The sequence below is a fragment of the Eurosta solidaginis genome, chromosome 1, assembly GCF_040869045.1.
Source record: "Eurosta solidaginis isolate ZX-2024a chromosome 1, ASM4086904v1, whole genome shotgun sequence".
NCBI lineage: Eukaryota > Metazoa > Arthropoda > Insecta > Diptera > Tephritidae > Eurosta > Eurosta solidaginis.
In genome coordinates, this window is record NC_090319.1 from 352,832,158 (window position 1) to 352,847,615 (window position 15,458).

Genomic DNA, 15,458 nt, shown 5'->3' on the forward strand with positions numbered 1-15,458 from the left:
AAAAAAAAGCTTTGATCGGAGCTATATGTATATAGTATATACCTATCCCATACAACCGATCGTTCATATAGAAAGATTTTTGGCCATTTCTCCATTAACTTAGAAAGTATAAACGGTGATATATATTTTAATATATCATAGAAGATTTTCTGAAAAAATCACTTTGATCGGAGCTATATATAGTATATAACCCATACAACCGATCATTCAGATAGAAAGATTTTTGGCAATTTCTCCCTTAATTTCCAATATAAAAACGTTAAACTTGGTGATATTTATTCTAAATTATCAAGAAGATTTCATGAAAAAATCATTTCGATCGGAGATATATATAATATATATCCCATACAACCGATCGTTCCGATAGAAAGACTTTTAGCTATTTCTCCCTAAATTTCCAATATAAAAGCGTTAAACTTGGTGATATTTATTCTAATATATCATAGAAGATTTTTTGAAAAAATCACTTTGATCGGAGCTACATGTATATAGTATATACCTATCCCATACAACCGATCGTTCAGATAGAAAGATTTTTGGCCATTTCTCCCTTAGTTTCCAATATAAAAACATGAAACTTGGTGATATATATTCTAATATATCATAAAAGATTTCCTGTAAAAAGCATTTCGATCGGAGCTATATATAATATATATCCCATACAACCGATCTTTCAGATAAGGGGGTTTTTTGCCGTCTTAAAAATCGTTTCACTATATATTTCTTATGTTATACATCCGATTATTTGGAGATTAGGAACGGGATAAGATTATTATTCAGCCCCATTCATGAAGGGTATTAAGCCTTCGGCACAGCCGAAGACAGTCCCGTCCTTACTTGTTTTTTTTTTTTTTTTTTGCCGAGTCATTGATGGGCAGTGGTTGGTCAAGCGTCGAGATTTAAAACTGCTCAGAGAATAAATATCATCAGCTGAGGGGAAAACTAAATTAATAGAATAGAAGCAACCATATACATCATTAACGATAAAGAGAGATCAGACTTTTTTATAGAAAAAAGGGAGTCCGACATATCAAATGTGTTTGAGTGAGAGTTATAATCTTGGTCCGTTAAGTTCGAAATTCGTTCTGCATTGTTTTATAAAAATAGGTTTTTAGTATCTCGTAGTACGACATGGAACACTAAAGTTCATTCTAGACTATTGAGCCATACTCTAAATTGGTCTAACCAATGTTGTGAAGACGGTTTCCGTAACGTAGGTGTGGCTAAAAAACTCTTTTGACCACCTTTTCACAATATACAATGAGCAATTTCTGTTAAAATATATTATTTTCGTCCTAAAAAAAGAAAACTAACATTGCGTGTTCTACTAGTTTTGCGCACCCCTACGTTATCGACAACCCTGTCCAATAAACTTCCTTTCGCTTTTAATTTTCCTTTCAAAATTATGACTTTATGCAACAAAAACAACTTACAACCGTACTTTTACATTTTCAAGTACAACTACTTATTCTCTTTCTCTATGGGTATGTTTTGTTATCTTAAGACCATTTCCTGCTACCAACCAACACACTTTTCCTTCCAAAACTAAATTTGTCCTCCTTTTCGAAATATGTATCGCTTTGTGTGTTGCCTTGTTCACCTGATTGCCTTTCTATGCCAGCGAGTTTTATTGCAGAAAAAATAACAGAAATTGTGCAATAATTTTTCAAATCGACCATCCGTTAGTGAACTGCATAGCACTAAGCACTAGATAATCCAAATTTACCTTAATGTCGCGCTGGAGCGCTACTCCAATTTTATGTTATTCGGCATTGACTGCATTTGTTGCATTTTGGCGTTCGAACAAGAGGAAATGATATAAAATGTTATGCAGTTTTGTATTTATGCACATTCGCTGTATTATTCAATCGTCGTCAAGGTCGCTTTTGGTGCAAGTGAAAATAACTGAAGGAGCTGCAAGGAAATACGATTAGGATACTAACGGTGCGCAAGGATAACGAAAAGTCTAAGCGAGGTGACAAATAAGAATTAAATATGGCAAAGCCTGCTGCAAGCTTGGTGAGTTCCACGAAGCTGAAGGAGCTCTGACTACTTTATGAAGTGCCTAGGAAAAAAACGAATATTATGAAGTTCGAAAGTTTATTGAAAGTGGCGTTTAAAGATTGCTGTGTTTAATAAAAACATAGAACAATATTTCAAGTAGAAAGATCAGATAACAAATTGAAAATTCCTACGCAACTGCAATAGATTAGCAATAAAAAGTGGTTTGTGTGTGTATTCTGAAGAAATCTGATAAACAATAATGGCTTGCAGTAACCATGTTGACTCTACATTGTAGAGGTAGTGGGCGGGTCTAACTTGCCAAAGTGTCGAGACATCAAAATACTTAGGAACATTTTTATACCCAGCGTGCATTTGTACTATAATATAACTTTGATTAGATAACGGTTGTGCGTGTAATGACATAAAGAGATCACGATAGATTAGAGACTATATAAAAATTATCAGCATCGAATAGGACTTGTTTGTGCCATGTTCTTCCATCCGTTAACACGATACCTTAAGTAAACCAGGCATGCTTAACCAACGAACCGATATCATTTCGTTACGATAATCAACGTTAATAAACGAATCAAAGTCATTTTGTTTCGTTTATTAACGTTAAGAACGTTAAATTAACGTTATTTTGACTTTGTTTCGTTTATTAACGTTGATTATCGTAACGAAATGATATCGGTTCGTTGGTTAAGCATGCCTGAAGTAAACATTGACATAATTATACGAAACTCGGTATACTAGCTTATCTGGACCCAGAATGGATTCGGTTTTGATATAGATGGAGCAAAGAAGAAGAATTAAAAAGATTTAAAAATGCGCGCCCCTTTTAAACTCGCTTTTATTAGCTTGGGCTGTATGTATTAATGAATGAATGTATGCATGTATATACATATGTATTTATATTCATACATATGTATGGATGTATGTGTTTATGTAACAGAATTTTTGAGCATAATTTTCACCAAATTCCAGAAGTTTGATTAATTTGAAACTTTGCATACGTATCAAGGACCGATGACAATGCAATTATTTGATAGTGGGGGACTTAAGGTCAACGAACATAAGGCCAATTTACATTGTAGCCACATCAAATGACCATAAGGTCGATTCAAACTTTACATGCGTATCAAGGGCCGATGACAATCCAATAATTTAAAAATGTTCATAAGGCCAATTTACCTTATGGCCATTTGAATTTGTCATAAGATAAATTGGTCATTTAAAGTGGCCAAAGGGCCAATAGATTTTATGGCCCTTCAAAATTTGGTGTAGTGACCAGTTAGGAAATTTCCGTTTGACCATGTGATTATGCCAAAATTCAAATGGAACGCTTGAGCATAGTTTTCATCAATTTTCAAAGTTTGATTAGTTTGCACACGTATCAAGGACCGACGGCAATGAAATAATTTGATGCGCAGGTGACTTAAGGTCAACGGACATACGGTAAATTTACCTTATGACCACTTCAAATGACCATAAGGACAATTAAAACTTTCCGCACGTATCGAGGACCGATGCCAATTCAATAGTTTGATGTTTGATTGAGGTGACATAAGGTCCATTACAATTTTTTACAATGGCCATGATGTCAATGACAAATTTGCACACAGATCAGGGACCGATAACAATGCAATAATTTGATCGTAGGGTTATATAAAGTCAAGGGACATAAAGTCAATTTAGCTAATTTCCACTTCGAATAGCCATAAGTTAAATTCAAACCTTGCACACATATCAATACCGATGACAATGCAAAAATTTAATGGTAGAGTGGAGTCAAATAAAATATAGGAAAATTAGCGCCGCGGAATTTTTTAATCCAAATTTTCTTTAGGCGCAGACATACTTACTTACTTACTTAATTGGCGCTTAACCGTCTAAACGGTTATGGCCGTCCAACAAGGCGCGCCAGTCGCTCCTTCGCTCCGCCAACCGGCGCCAATTGGTCACACCAAGGGAGTTTAAATCGTTTTCCACCTGGTCCTTCCAACGGAGTGGGGGCCGCCCTCTACCTCTGCTTCCATAGGCGGGTTCCGATAGAAACACTTTCTTGGCCGGAGCATCATCTTTCATTCGCATAACATGGCCTAGCCAGCGCAGCCGCTGCGTTTTAATTCGCTGGACTATGTTGATGTCTGCGTATAGCTCGTACAGCTCATCATTAAATCTTCTTCGGTACTCGCCATCGCCAACGCGTAGAGGTCCATAAATCTTTCGAAGAACTTTTCTCTCGAACACTCCCAAAGCCGCTTCATCTGCTGTTGTCATGGTCCATGCTTCTGCCCCATATAGCAGGACGGGTACGATAAGTGACTTGTAGAGTATGATTTTCGTTCGCCGAGAGAGGACTTTACTTTTCAATTGCCTACCTAGTCCAAAGTAGCATTTATTGGCAAGATTGATTCTTCGCTGGATTTCAGTGCTGATGTTGTTGCTAATGTTGATGCTGGTTCCCAAATAAACGAAGTCTTTTACTATTTCGAAATTATGGCTGCCAACAGTAGCGTGGTTGCCAAGGCGCATATGCGCTGACTCTTTGCTCGATGACAGCAGGTACTTCGTTTTGTCCTCATTCACCATCAAACCCATCTTTACCGCTTCTTTTTCCAGCTTGGAGTAAGCAGAACTAACAGCGCGGGTGTTTAGGCCGATGATATCAATGTCATCAGCATATGCCAGTAATTGCACGCTTTTATAGTATATTGTTCCAGTGCGGTTAAGTTCTGCAGCTAGTATAATTTTCTCCAGCATCAAATTAAAGAAATCGCACGATAGGGGGTCACCCTGTCTGAAACCTCGTTTAGTTTCGAACGGCTCGGAGAGGTCCTTCCCAATTCTGACTGAGCTGATGGTGTTGCTCAACGTCATTTTGCACAGCCGTATAAGTTTTGCGGGGAAACCAAATTCAGACATAGCGGCATATAGGCAGCTCCTTTTCGTGCTGTCGAAGGCGGCTTTAAAGTCGACGAAGAGGTGATGTGTGTCGATTCTCTTTTCACGGGTTTTTTCCAAGATTTGGCGCATTGTGAAAATCTGGTCGATGGTAGATTTACCAGGTCTGAAGCCGCACTGATAAGGTCCAATCAGCCGGTTCACGGTGGGCTTCAATCTTTCGCACAATACACTTGAAAGGACCTTATATGCGATATTAAGAAGGCTGATTCCACGATAGTTGGTGCATTTTGCAGTATCCCCCTTCTTGTGGACTGGGCAAAGAACACTTAGATTCCAACCGTCGGGCATGCTTTCGTCCGCCCATATTTTGCTAAGAAGCTGCTGCATGCGCCTTACCAACTCCTCGCCGCCGAACTTGAATAGCTCCGCAGGCAATCCATCAGCGCCCACGGCCTTGTTGTTTTTCAATTTGGTTATTGCTATTCTAACTTCGTCATAATCGGGCGGGGGGACATATATTCCATCATCATCGATTGCGGGATCGGGTTCTTCATCTCTGCGCGGTGAATTGCTGCCTCCATTTAGGAGAGCAGAGAAGTGTTCCCTCCATAATCTAAGCACTCTCTGGACATCAGTTACAAGGTCGCCGTTTTCATTCCTACAGGAGTTTGCCCCGGTCTTAAAACCTTCCGTCTGTCGCCGTATTTTTTGGTAGAATTTTCGGGCGTTATTCCTGGTGGCTAGCAGCTCAAGCTCCTCGCACTCACGCCTTTCTGCTTCTGCTTTTTTCTTCCTGAAAAGGCGTCTCGCTTCCCTTTTCAACTCACGATAGCGTTCACACACTCCTCTTGTCGCGCTCGCTTTTAACGTAGCCCTGTAGGCAGCGTCTTTTCTTTCGGTTGCAACGCGGCATTCTTCATCATACCAGTTGTTTTTTCGTGGCCGCCGGTAACCAATTTTTTCCTCGGCGGCAGTATGAAGTGCTTTGGAGATATGCTCCCACTGCTCCTGTATTCCTTCAGGATGAGTTGTGCCCTCAGAGAGCAGGTGTGAGAGTCGAGTTGCGAAATCATTGGCAGTCTGTTGTGATTGAAGCTTTTCGACGTCTAGCTTTCCTTGTGTTTTTTGTTCCTTGTTTTTAGCCGCGTTGAGGCGGGTGCGTATTTTGGCTGCAACGAGATAATGGTCCGAATCGATGTTAGGTCCTCGGATCGTTCGCACATCTAAAACACTGGAGGCATGCCGTCCGTCTATCACAACGTGGTCGATCTGATTGCGAGTATTTCGATCAGGAGACAGCCATGTAGCTTGATGTATCTTTTTATGCATGAACCTCGTGCTTGATATGACCATGTTTCGAGCACCGGCAAAGTCAATCAGCCTCAGTCCGTTAGGAGAAGTTTCATTGTGTAGGCTGAACTTTCCGACTGTAGGGCCAAAAACACCTTCTTTGCCCACCCTGGCGTTAAAGTCGCCAAGCACGACTTTTATATCATGACGGGGGCAGCGCTCGTATGTGCGTTCTAATTGTTCATAAAAAGTGTCTTTCACCTCATCGTCTTTCTCCTCTGTCGGCGCATGGGCGCAGATGAATGATATATTAAAAAATTTTGCTTTTATTCGAATAGCGGCGAGACGCTCGTCCACAGGCGTGAACGCCAGCACTTGGCGACAAAGTCTCTCTCCCACCACGAATCCGACGCCGAAACTGCGCTTATTCGCATGGCCACTCCAATATATGTCACAATTTTTGATCTTCTTTCTTCCTTGCTTCGTCCAACGCATTTCTTGGATGGCGGTGATGTCAGATTTTGCTTTGACGAGGACATCAACCAGCCGGGCATCTGCACCAATCCCATTCAGGGAGCGGACGTTCCAGGTGCATGCCTTCAATTCATTGTCCTTCAAACGTTTGCCAGGCGCAGACATCAATCAGTCAAATAGTCGAGGTTCTTCACATACAAACATGGAAAACAAGGGAATCTGCAAACATACAACATTGAACTAAAAAATTAAAAATAAATAGTAGTTCAAAAAAACTAAAAACCCTCATTTTTATAGCTAAACGAACTAAAACTTAGAAAATTAATCACAAAGGGTTAATGTTACATTAGTCATATAATTTACCATAAGCAATTTATTCAAAATAAAGCTACCCATAACAAAATTTAAATTATTAACAGAACAATCAAATTCATACTAGAAAGAATTCTGAAGTATACGATTTGTCTGCGGTTATGGAATTATAGGAGAGAAGAAAGACTGGTTTGAGTAATTAGTCCTTCCATCACAAATTAGAAAAGGCTTATTGCCTGCATTTGCCATAAGTTTCGAAATTTGTTTATGAAACGTGGTAGGGTTTTCGGTGGACAGCTTCATTTTATTAAATTTATCACCCCTCAATAAATAGTTATATACAACAAATGTAAAAACAACCCCTTAAACTATAAATTTTACTTAGAATTTTATCAGATCCTATTTGGTCTGAAGTTGAGAGGTAAAGTCTGAGAGTGGGCAATAGGGGCGCTTGCCGACGGTCGATTTATTAAATCTGAAACCGGATTGATACTGTCCAACTAGTTCGTTGACTTCGGGCTTCAGTCTTTCGCTCGAAAGGGTAGAGAAAACCTGATATGTGGTATTAAAGAGTTGATTCTGTGGTAGCTATCGCCCTTGCCGTGATCGCAGAGCATACTTACGTTTCAATCTGGAAGATATACCGTACCGTATTTGTTGGTGCACATATTGGTAAACATCCGCAGCAGGGATGATTGGGTGGAGCTGCTTTGGTTCTAAGTAATATGGTAATATGGAGGAGAGGTCTATTCAAAGGACCGACACCTCTTCCAAACTACCTGAAACAATAGCGTGGTTTCAAATTCTGCATTGTTTCTCATGGGCAATATGGTTGTTGGGGTACAAGCCCGTTCATCTTTAGAACGATTTAATATGCCCACATTGCTTTTTAGTACATTCCACCCCCACCTCCTAGTTCCATGAAGAACTTGAGGTCGCCAGAGCCTCAGATGCTAAAGAAACAGGCTACGTCACGGGAAGTTGAGGTTGGCATTTTTCCTTGCCCTTTCTATCGTACCTCCTGTATGACAGATATGTCTACATGTCAAACAACATCTATACCATATCCTGCAAGAGTCCGGACAGAAGAACAACTCCAAAATATTTTTAATAAAAAATAGGCGTTTTTTAATTACAAAATATCTCCCAATTTATCAAAATTATGTCTGTGTTCATAATGCGCTTTGATCCATTTTTATAAGGGAAGTGCTAAAAATTTGTTATCTTCTTCTTTCAAGTTTGCAACTCAATGGGAATTCTTTGAATGATTGATCGCAAATTTTCTAAATACATCGATCTGTTCGGCCTCTAGGACGAACATTTTGTGATATTTATTATACTACCTAAACATCTATCATTTAAAATACCAATCGAAATTGGGTCCAACTAACCAGTAAATTCGGTAAAGTTATTTAAATATTTTGATATTATTAAATCTTAGGCTTATATAACAAAACTTTTCCAATTTAATTTCTTGCAGTTCATGTTTTACTTTGAGCAACCCTGCTCAGGGTACAAATGGTGTACATATTGTTTACTTCAAAAATTTACTCAATGCACTCACTTAATTTTAACTTCCTCTTATTTTTTCATATCTCCGTATGCTGCCACACTTTTTCTTCAAATTAAACGCCTCTTCATGCAACCGCTTGCCTGCAGCAACTGCTTTTTGTAGCAACAGCAACATTATTGTCAATTATCTGCAATGGTGCAACAACACAAACTTCATCAACGGCTGCGGGGCAAACCAGTGAAATTCATAGCAGCGGTGCCCACAAAAACATGGCCCATGTCTATGGAAATCATTTGGGACAACAACAACAATATCCATCACAACAATACTATTATGACTTTCATTACAAGCAAAATGGTAACAGTAGTGGCGGCAAACATAATGGAATTGCAACACCCACTGCCACAAAGCCAGTGGCAACAAAAGAAGCAGAAGAGGCAGCCGAAGCAGTTGAAGTAGCTAGAAAAGCAGCACGTCGTAGTTATAGTGGCATAAATATTAGCGCTGTTGGGGGCAGCAGTAGCAGTTATGGTGGCAACAGCGGTGGTGGGGGTGAATGGCGTCATATCCATAATGGTGGTAATGGTGGCAACGGCCGTAATTACAACTTTGGAGTAGCAAAGCTTAATGATCTCACAAATCTCTCGGGTTTGCGGCACATTACTAGCGGATTTGGTAGCTCTAGCAGCAGTTGGAACACAGCGGGACATGGAGGTAGTAGTGTTAGTGGTGCAACAACAAAAGCGGTTATACCAAAACATCACATACCAATTTATGAAGAACAGCAAGAAAACGATTATGGCGCCGCCACATTGGGAGCATCCGGCGCAGCAGGACATACTTTTGGGGAAAACAATCAACACGGCAGCAATAGTGGCAGCATCGGTAGCAGCTGGGTTGGTAGTAGTGGTAGCAGCAGTAGTAGTGGCACTAAATATTACTCTGCTAGTGGCAATGATGCACTTACTACGGCACTATACAACTTGCACACAGCTGGCACGCACAATGGCTTCCTGCCTGCGTATGGTGGTAAATACAAATCATCATTCGGCTCTGGTATAGCTCAACATTCAACACCACAGATAAACGATAAAATCTCCGATGGCAATTTTCTGCATCGTTACGGGCATAATTCCGGTGGTTACGATGAACTTTCTGCTGCTGCTACATATGAACATCAACAACACCAACAACCAACATCAAGTGCACTACAGTATTACTCATCTCCACATGACAGTAGTTACTCATCCTCACATTCTGGGCCAGATTCAGCCTCATCATCCGGCTTAGGCACTGATATTGATGTCTCGTTCGGTGGCCACCATGGTGGGGGTGAAGGCGCTTCTTTGGAAGAAGAAGAAGCTGGCTCTTCGCATTCATACGATGACTCTAGTAATTATCTACCTGAACAGCATCAATCAGATGGTGGCCATTCGGCACCTGATATCATCAATTATATTCCCTATCCCGTTGTGAAAAAAGTGCATGTTCCTGTGCGTGAAAACGTGCAAATTCCAGTATCTCACGCGGTTATAGTTCCCGTCAGTAAGCCAGTACCTATACATATTCCAGTGACGAAACATGTTCCGGTACCTGTTGAAAAAGAGCTTAGAGTACCAGTTGAACGCGTAGTTCCATATCCAGTTGAGAAACCAGTAGCAGTGCCAGTCGAAAAACGTGTACCTTTTGAAGTAGTTAAATATGTCACGGTTAAGGTACCGCATCCCTTCCCGGTCAAGGTGCCCGTGTTTAAGACAATATTGCACAAAATACATAAAGTACAAAAGGGTGGCTGGTGGTAAGGAAGATGAGAGAAGTTTCGAATATCGTGTATTACTTATAAAAATATTGCAAACTTTATATTCATAAGACTGTTATTATTTATGCATAAAATATTTCAATATCCGAACAATTATTAGGTCATAAAAAGTAGATATAATGTAAATATATAAAATATCCAGTAACGATCTTAATACACTTGTCGTTATCGAAATTGTTTGCTTGAGTTGCATGAAGGTCAACACATAAGCTACTAGGCCGGATTTTACAGCGGTAGCACCAGCCCTAGTACCCAGTTCAACAATGTATAAGTTAACCGAAGATCTGATCCGATCCAGTAAAAACTTGTGTGTCCGGAGTACCATTATATAAGGGATATTAGTAGTTCGAAAATACTTGTTGTGGTAAAGTTTATAGTGAAAGTACGGCTCTCTCAACTAGTTGGGTGGCTCAGGTGTTAAAAAAGTATGATGTGGGTGTATTTCGACGGAAAAGACGGGGAAAGGCAATTGGAGGTCAGATGGTACTTTTTCGTATATATTTTCATTTTTATTTTTCCTTGCCGCCGCTACTGAGTAGGATACTGGATACTTAACTGGAAGTACCATCGGATCTTAATCTGTCTCTCCTCAAGTGGGATAGGCCCTTTTGTAACATCGTGGTGGATATGGTTGATATCCAAATGCTGAAGAGTTTTTTAACTCGAATATGAAGTTGCATTGCCACCGGATGCCGTAACTCATAGAACGGATGAAGCGTTAGAAGGTCTCCAACCTCACCAAGTTGGTAGTATATCCACTTACATACATCATCGATTGGCACCAAGATAGGCGAGTCCTGGGTATTGGCTGTTGTTGTCCTGGGTATTGGTCAAACGTTTCTTCGACCCTCGTGTACTACCCCGCGCGCCCAATTTTCAACCTCGCCTACCCGGGGCAAATCCGGTTTTTTTTTGCAGCCAAGGCTCTCATGGGAAACTTATCTGTGGGAGCGGTATGGTCTAAAAAGTTCAATGTGGTCATATTAAATCCTTTCCAAGATGTTCACAGGCCTTTAATGATGCTTACTTCCTTAGAGTGCCGTATCTATAACCGGCAAAGGATCATCAACATCAAAATTACTCCACATAACATTCGGGGAGTGTCTTAATTACTATAACAACAACAACAACAACCTGCAAATTTTCATTACCCTTGCAAAAGCTAGACGGCCAATCATGATGTGGTGGAGTGTTATTAACGATTATTCGAGTTGATCTCACTGTCTGACTCCCATCTTGACAATGAAGAAGCAGAAGTGCAATATGATACGCATAATAAAATTTTAATTTAACGAAAAATCTGAAACTGGCAAATACACTTCCCAATGCAGTCGATTCTATACACCGAGGGGCACAGTATTTTCATCCTAGCAAAGGCTTGCACACCAATGAAACCCTGTTCGCTTCAGGACTGGTCCTCGTTTTTTTAATTTCTGGAAGGCATTGAAACCAATTGCTATTCAGGGATAAGCAACGACAACCCTCGGACGAATGTCCTCGTTCGTTCCTGGCCCGTACAGTAGTGCTTTCCTCCCCGGACCACTTAAGGGTTCTGGAATTTAAATGCTACGGTTTAATTATTAACGTAACGGAGACACCTGGCTTTATAGAAATGCATAACCTACGAATCGCAACAAGACAAGAGATCTGCAAAATTTCCGTGAATGTTTAATCTAGAGGTAGGTAATGACCATTTCGCCCTCGAAATTATCAATACACAATACCGCGGTATCTTGGGAAATAGTCAAAATTCTAAAATGAAAATTCTGAAGTCAAAATTCTGGGTCGACAAAATTCTGGAAGTCAAAATTCCGGAATCATGGCATGGCGTAGCCGCATTGGATCGGCTAAGGGTTATTTTTTTAAAGTGCGGTCGAAGGCCGCCTACGCAGAAGGGTGTTCTACGCAGAATAACTGTACATGGCGCAGCCGGTGTTAGATCGGCTTTTTCCAGAATATTGACTTCCATAATATTGATTTCCGGTGTTTCGACTTCCGGAATTACTTGTTGCACGAGTGGATACCGCTCCAGCATGATTGTGATCGCACAATCTTCTGCGACTTCAACGGTCATCGTGACAGCTGGAATTCCAACTAGCCAGTTGACGGTAGGTGATGAGATCTGGTAGATAATCCAACATTTAGTAATAGGAGAGGCCACAGCAGAGTTGTAGCAAATTGTCAAAACTCGCTATACATCTCCATCATAAAACCGATGACTACTACTCACTCCACATCAATCAGCCGATTTCATAACAGTGAAGTGCCGCATTTGTAAGCGGACATTTATCATTCCGTAAGATCGAAAACATGGCCTCGGCTCCTTTGGTAGCAGCTAGTCAAAAACCTGAAATCGAACCAAATTTTCAAGCTTTGGTCAACCGTGAAGGCCTTGTCAAGGCCGACAAAACATATATCTCCGTCAAAAAGTGCAACGAAATACTAAACAATTTTTGAATTTCACATTTCAAAATGAAATTTCAATTTGTTGTTTTTAAATATGTACAATGTACATATGTATGTTAGAATGGCTTTTGTAAATAAATGTATAGCATTAAAAAATAAAATTTAATTTTTTAGTGTGCCATCAATGTTGCCAAAAGTCCCATCAAGTGTCATATATATACATACGTACATAGGTATCTACATAAATACAAAATCCCAGTAACAACAACCATGAATTAAGTACAATGTAATAAAATGGTATAAACAATAGCAAAAACAACAGCGACAGCTGGTGAACATAGCAACAAAATCGGTGAAAGCAACGCAAACCGAGGAGAATTGAGCAGAATAAACACCCAGCAAAAAATGGTATAAGCTGTTGTAAGCAATAATGAACACGACGGCAGCGCTGTTCTCACTGCTCCTGGAAAAAGCTAACAGTAAGTAAAACAAGTAAGGAAGGTTAAGTTCGGGTGTAACCGAACATTACATACTCAGTTGAGAGCTATGGTGACAACATAAGGGAAAATAACCATGTAGGAAAATGAACCGAGGGAAACCCTGGAATGTGTTTGTATGACATGTGTATCAAATGAAAGGCATTAAAGAGTATTTTATGAGGGAGTGGGCCATAGTTCTATAGGTGGACGCCATTTAGGGATATAGCCATAAAGGTGGATCAGGGTTGACTCTAGAATGCGTTTGTGCAATATGGGTATCAAACGAAAGGAGTTAATGAGTATTTTAAGAGGGAGTGGGCCTTTCTGGACCAGGGGTGACTCTAGACTTTGTTTGTACGATATGGGTATCAAATGAAAGGTGTTAATGAGCATTTTAAAAGGGAGTAATCCTTAGTTCCATAGGTGGACGCCGTTTCGAGATATCGCCATAAAGGTGGACCAGGGGTGACCCTAGAATTTGTTTGCACAATATGGGCATCAAACGAAAGGTGTTAATGAGTATTTTAAAAGGGAGTGGGCCTTAGTTCTATAGGTGGACGCCGTTTCGAGATATCGCCATAAAGGTGGGCCAGGGGTGACTCTAGAATTCGTTTGTGCAATATGGGTATCAAACGAAAGGAGTTAATGAGTATTTTAAGAGGGAGTGGGCCTTAGTTCTATAGGTGGACGCATTTTCGTGGTATCGCAATAAAGGTGGACCAGGGGTGACTCTAGACTTTGTTTGTACGATATGGGTATCAAATGAAAGGTGTTAATGAGTATTTTTAAAAGGGCGTGGGCCTTCGTTTTATAGGTGTTCGCCTTTTCGAGATATCGCCATAAAGGTGGACCAGGGGTGACTTTAAAATTTGTTTGTATGATATAGGTATCAAATGAAAGGTGTCAATGATTATTTTAAAAGGGCGTGGGGCTTAGTTCTATAGGTGGACGACCCCTTTTCGAGATATCGCCATAAAGGTGGACCAGGGGTGACTCTAGAATTCGTTTGTGCAATATGGGTATCAAACGAAAGGAGTTAATGAGTATTTTAAGAGGGAGTGGGCCTTAGTTCTATAGGTGGACGCCTTTTCGAGATATCGCCATAAAGATGGACCAGGTGTGACTCTAGAATGCGTTTGTACGATATGGGTATCAAATGAAAGGTGTTAATGAGTATTTTAAAAGGGAGTAATCCTTAGTTCCATAGGTGGACGCCGTTTCGGGATATCGCCATAAAAGTGGGCCAGGGGTGACTCTAGAATTCGTTTGTGCAATATGGGTATCAAACGAAAGGAGTTAATGAGTATTTTAAGAGGGAGTGGGCCTTTCTGGACCAGGGGTGACTCTAGACTTTGTTTGTACGATATGGGTATCAAATGAAAGGTGTTAATGAGTATTTTTAAAAGGGAGTGGGCCTTCGTTCTATAGGTGTTCGCCTTTTCGAAATATCGCCATAAAGGTGGACCAGGGGTGACTCTAGAATGAGTTTGTACGATATGGGTATCAAAGTAAAGGTATTAATGAGAGTTTTAAAAGGGAGTGGTGGTAGTTGTATATGTGAAGGCGTTTTCCAGATATCGGCCAAAATGTGGACCAGGGTGACCCAGAACATCATCTGTTGGATACCGCTAATTTATTTATATATGTAATACCTGCCAAGATTTTAAGGGTTTTTTATTTCGCCCTGCAGAACTTTTTCATTTTCTTCTACTTAATATGGTAGGTGTCACAACCATTTTATAAAGTTTTTTCTAAAGTTATATTTCGCGTCAATAAAACAATCCAATTACCTTACCATATTTCATCCCTTTTTTCGTATTTGGTATAGAATTATGGCATTTTTTTCATTTTTCGTAATTTTCGATATCGAAAAAGTGGGCGTGGTCATAGTCGGATTTCGTTCATTTTTCATACCAAGATAAAGTGAGTTCAGGTAAGTACGTGAACTGAGTTTAGTAAAGATATATCGATTTTTGCTCAAGTTATCGTGTTAACGGCCATGCGGAAGGACAGACGGACGACTGTGTATAAAAACTGGGCGTGACATCAACCGATTTCGCCCATTTTCACAGAAAACAGTTAACGCCATAAAATCTACGCCCCTACCAAATTTCAAAAGGATTGGTTAATTTTTGTTCGACTTATGGCGTTAAAAGTATCCTAGACAAATTAAATGAAAAAGGGCGGAGCCACGCCCATTTTTAAATTTTCTTTTATTTTTGTATTTTGTTGCACCATATCATTACTGGAG

General features: G+C 40.0%; 1 protein-coding gene across 1 annotated transcript; it reads left to right on the forward strand.

Moving 5' to 3' along the window:
- Nucleotides 1-1,995: 1,995 nt before the first annotated feature.
- Nucleotides 1,996-10,391, forward strand: LOC137241045 (secreted protein C). Its single transcript, XM_067768203.1, has 2 exons — nucleotides 1,996-2,019; nucleotides 8,650-10,391. Exons 1-2 carry the CDS (start codon nucleotides 1,996-1,998, stop codon nucleotides 10,303-10,305), a joined length of 1,680 nt encoding a protein of 559 aa, XP_067624304.1. The 3' UTR covers nucleotides 10,306-10,391.
- Nucleotides 10,392-15,458: the final 5,067 nt, after the last annotated feature.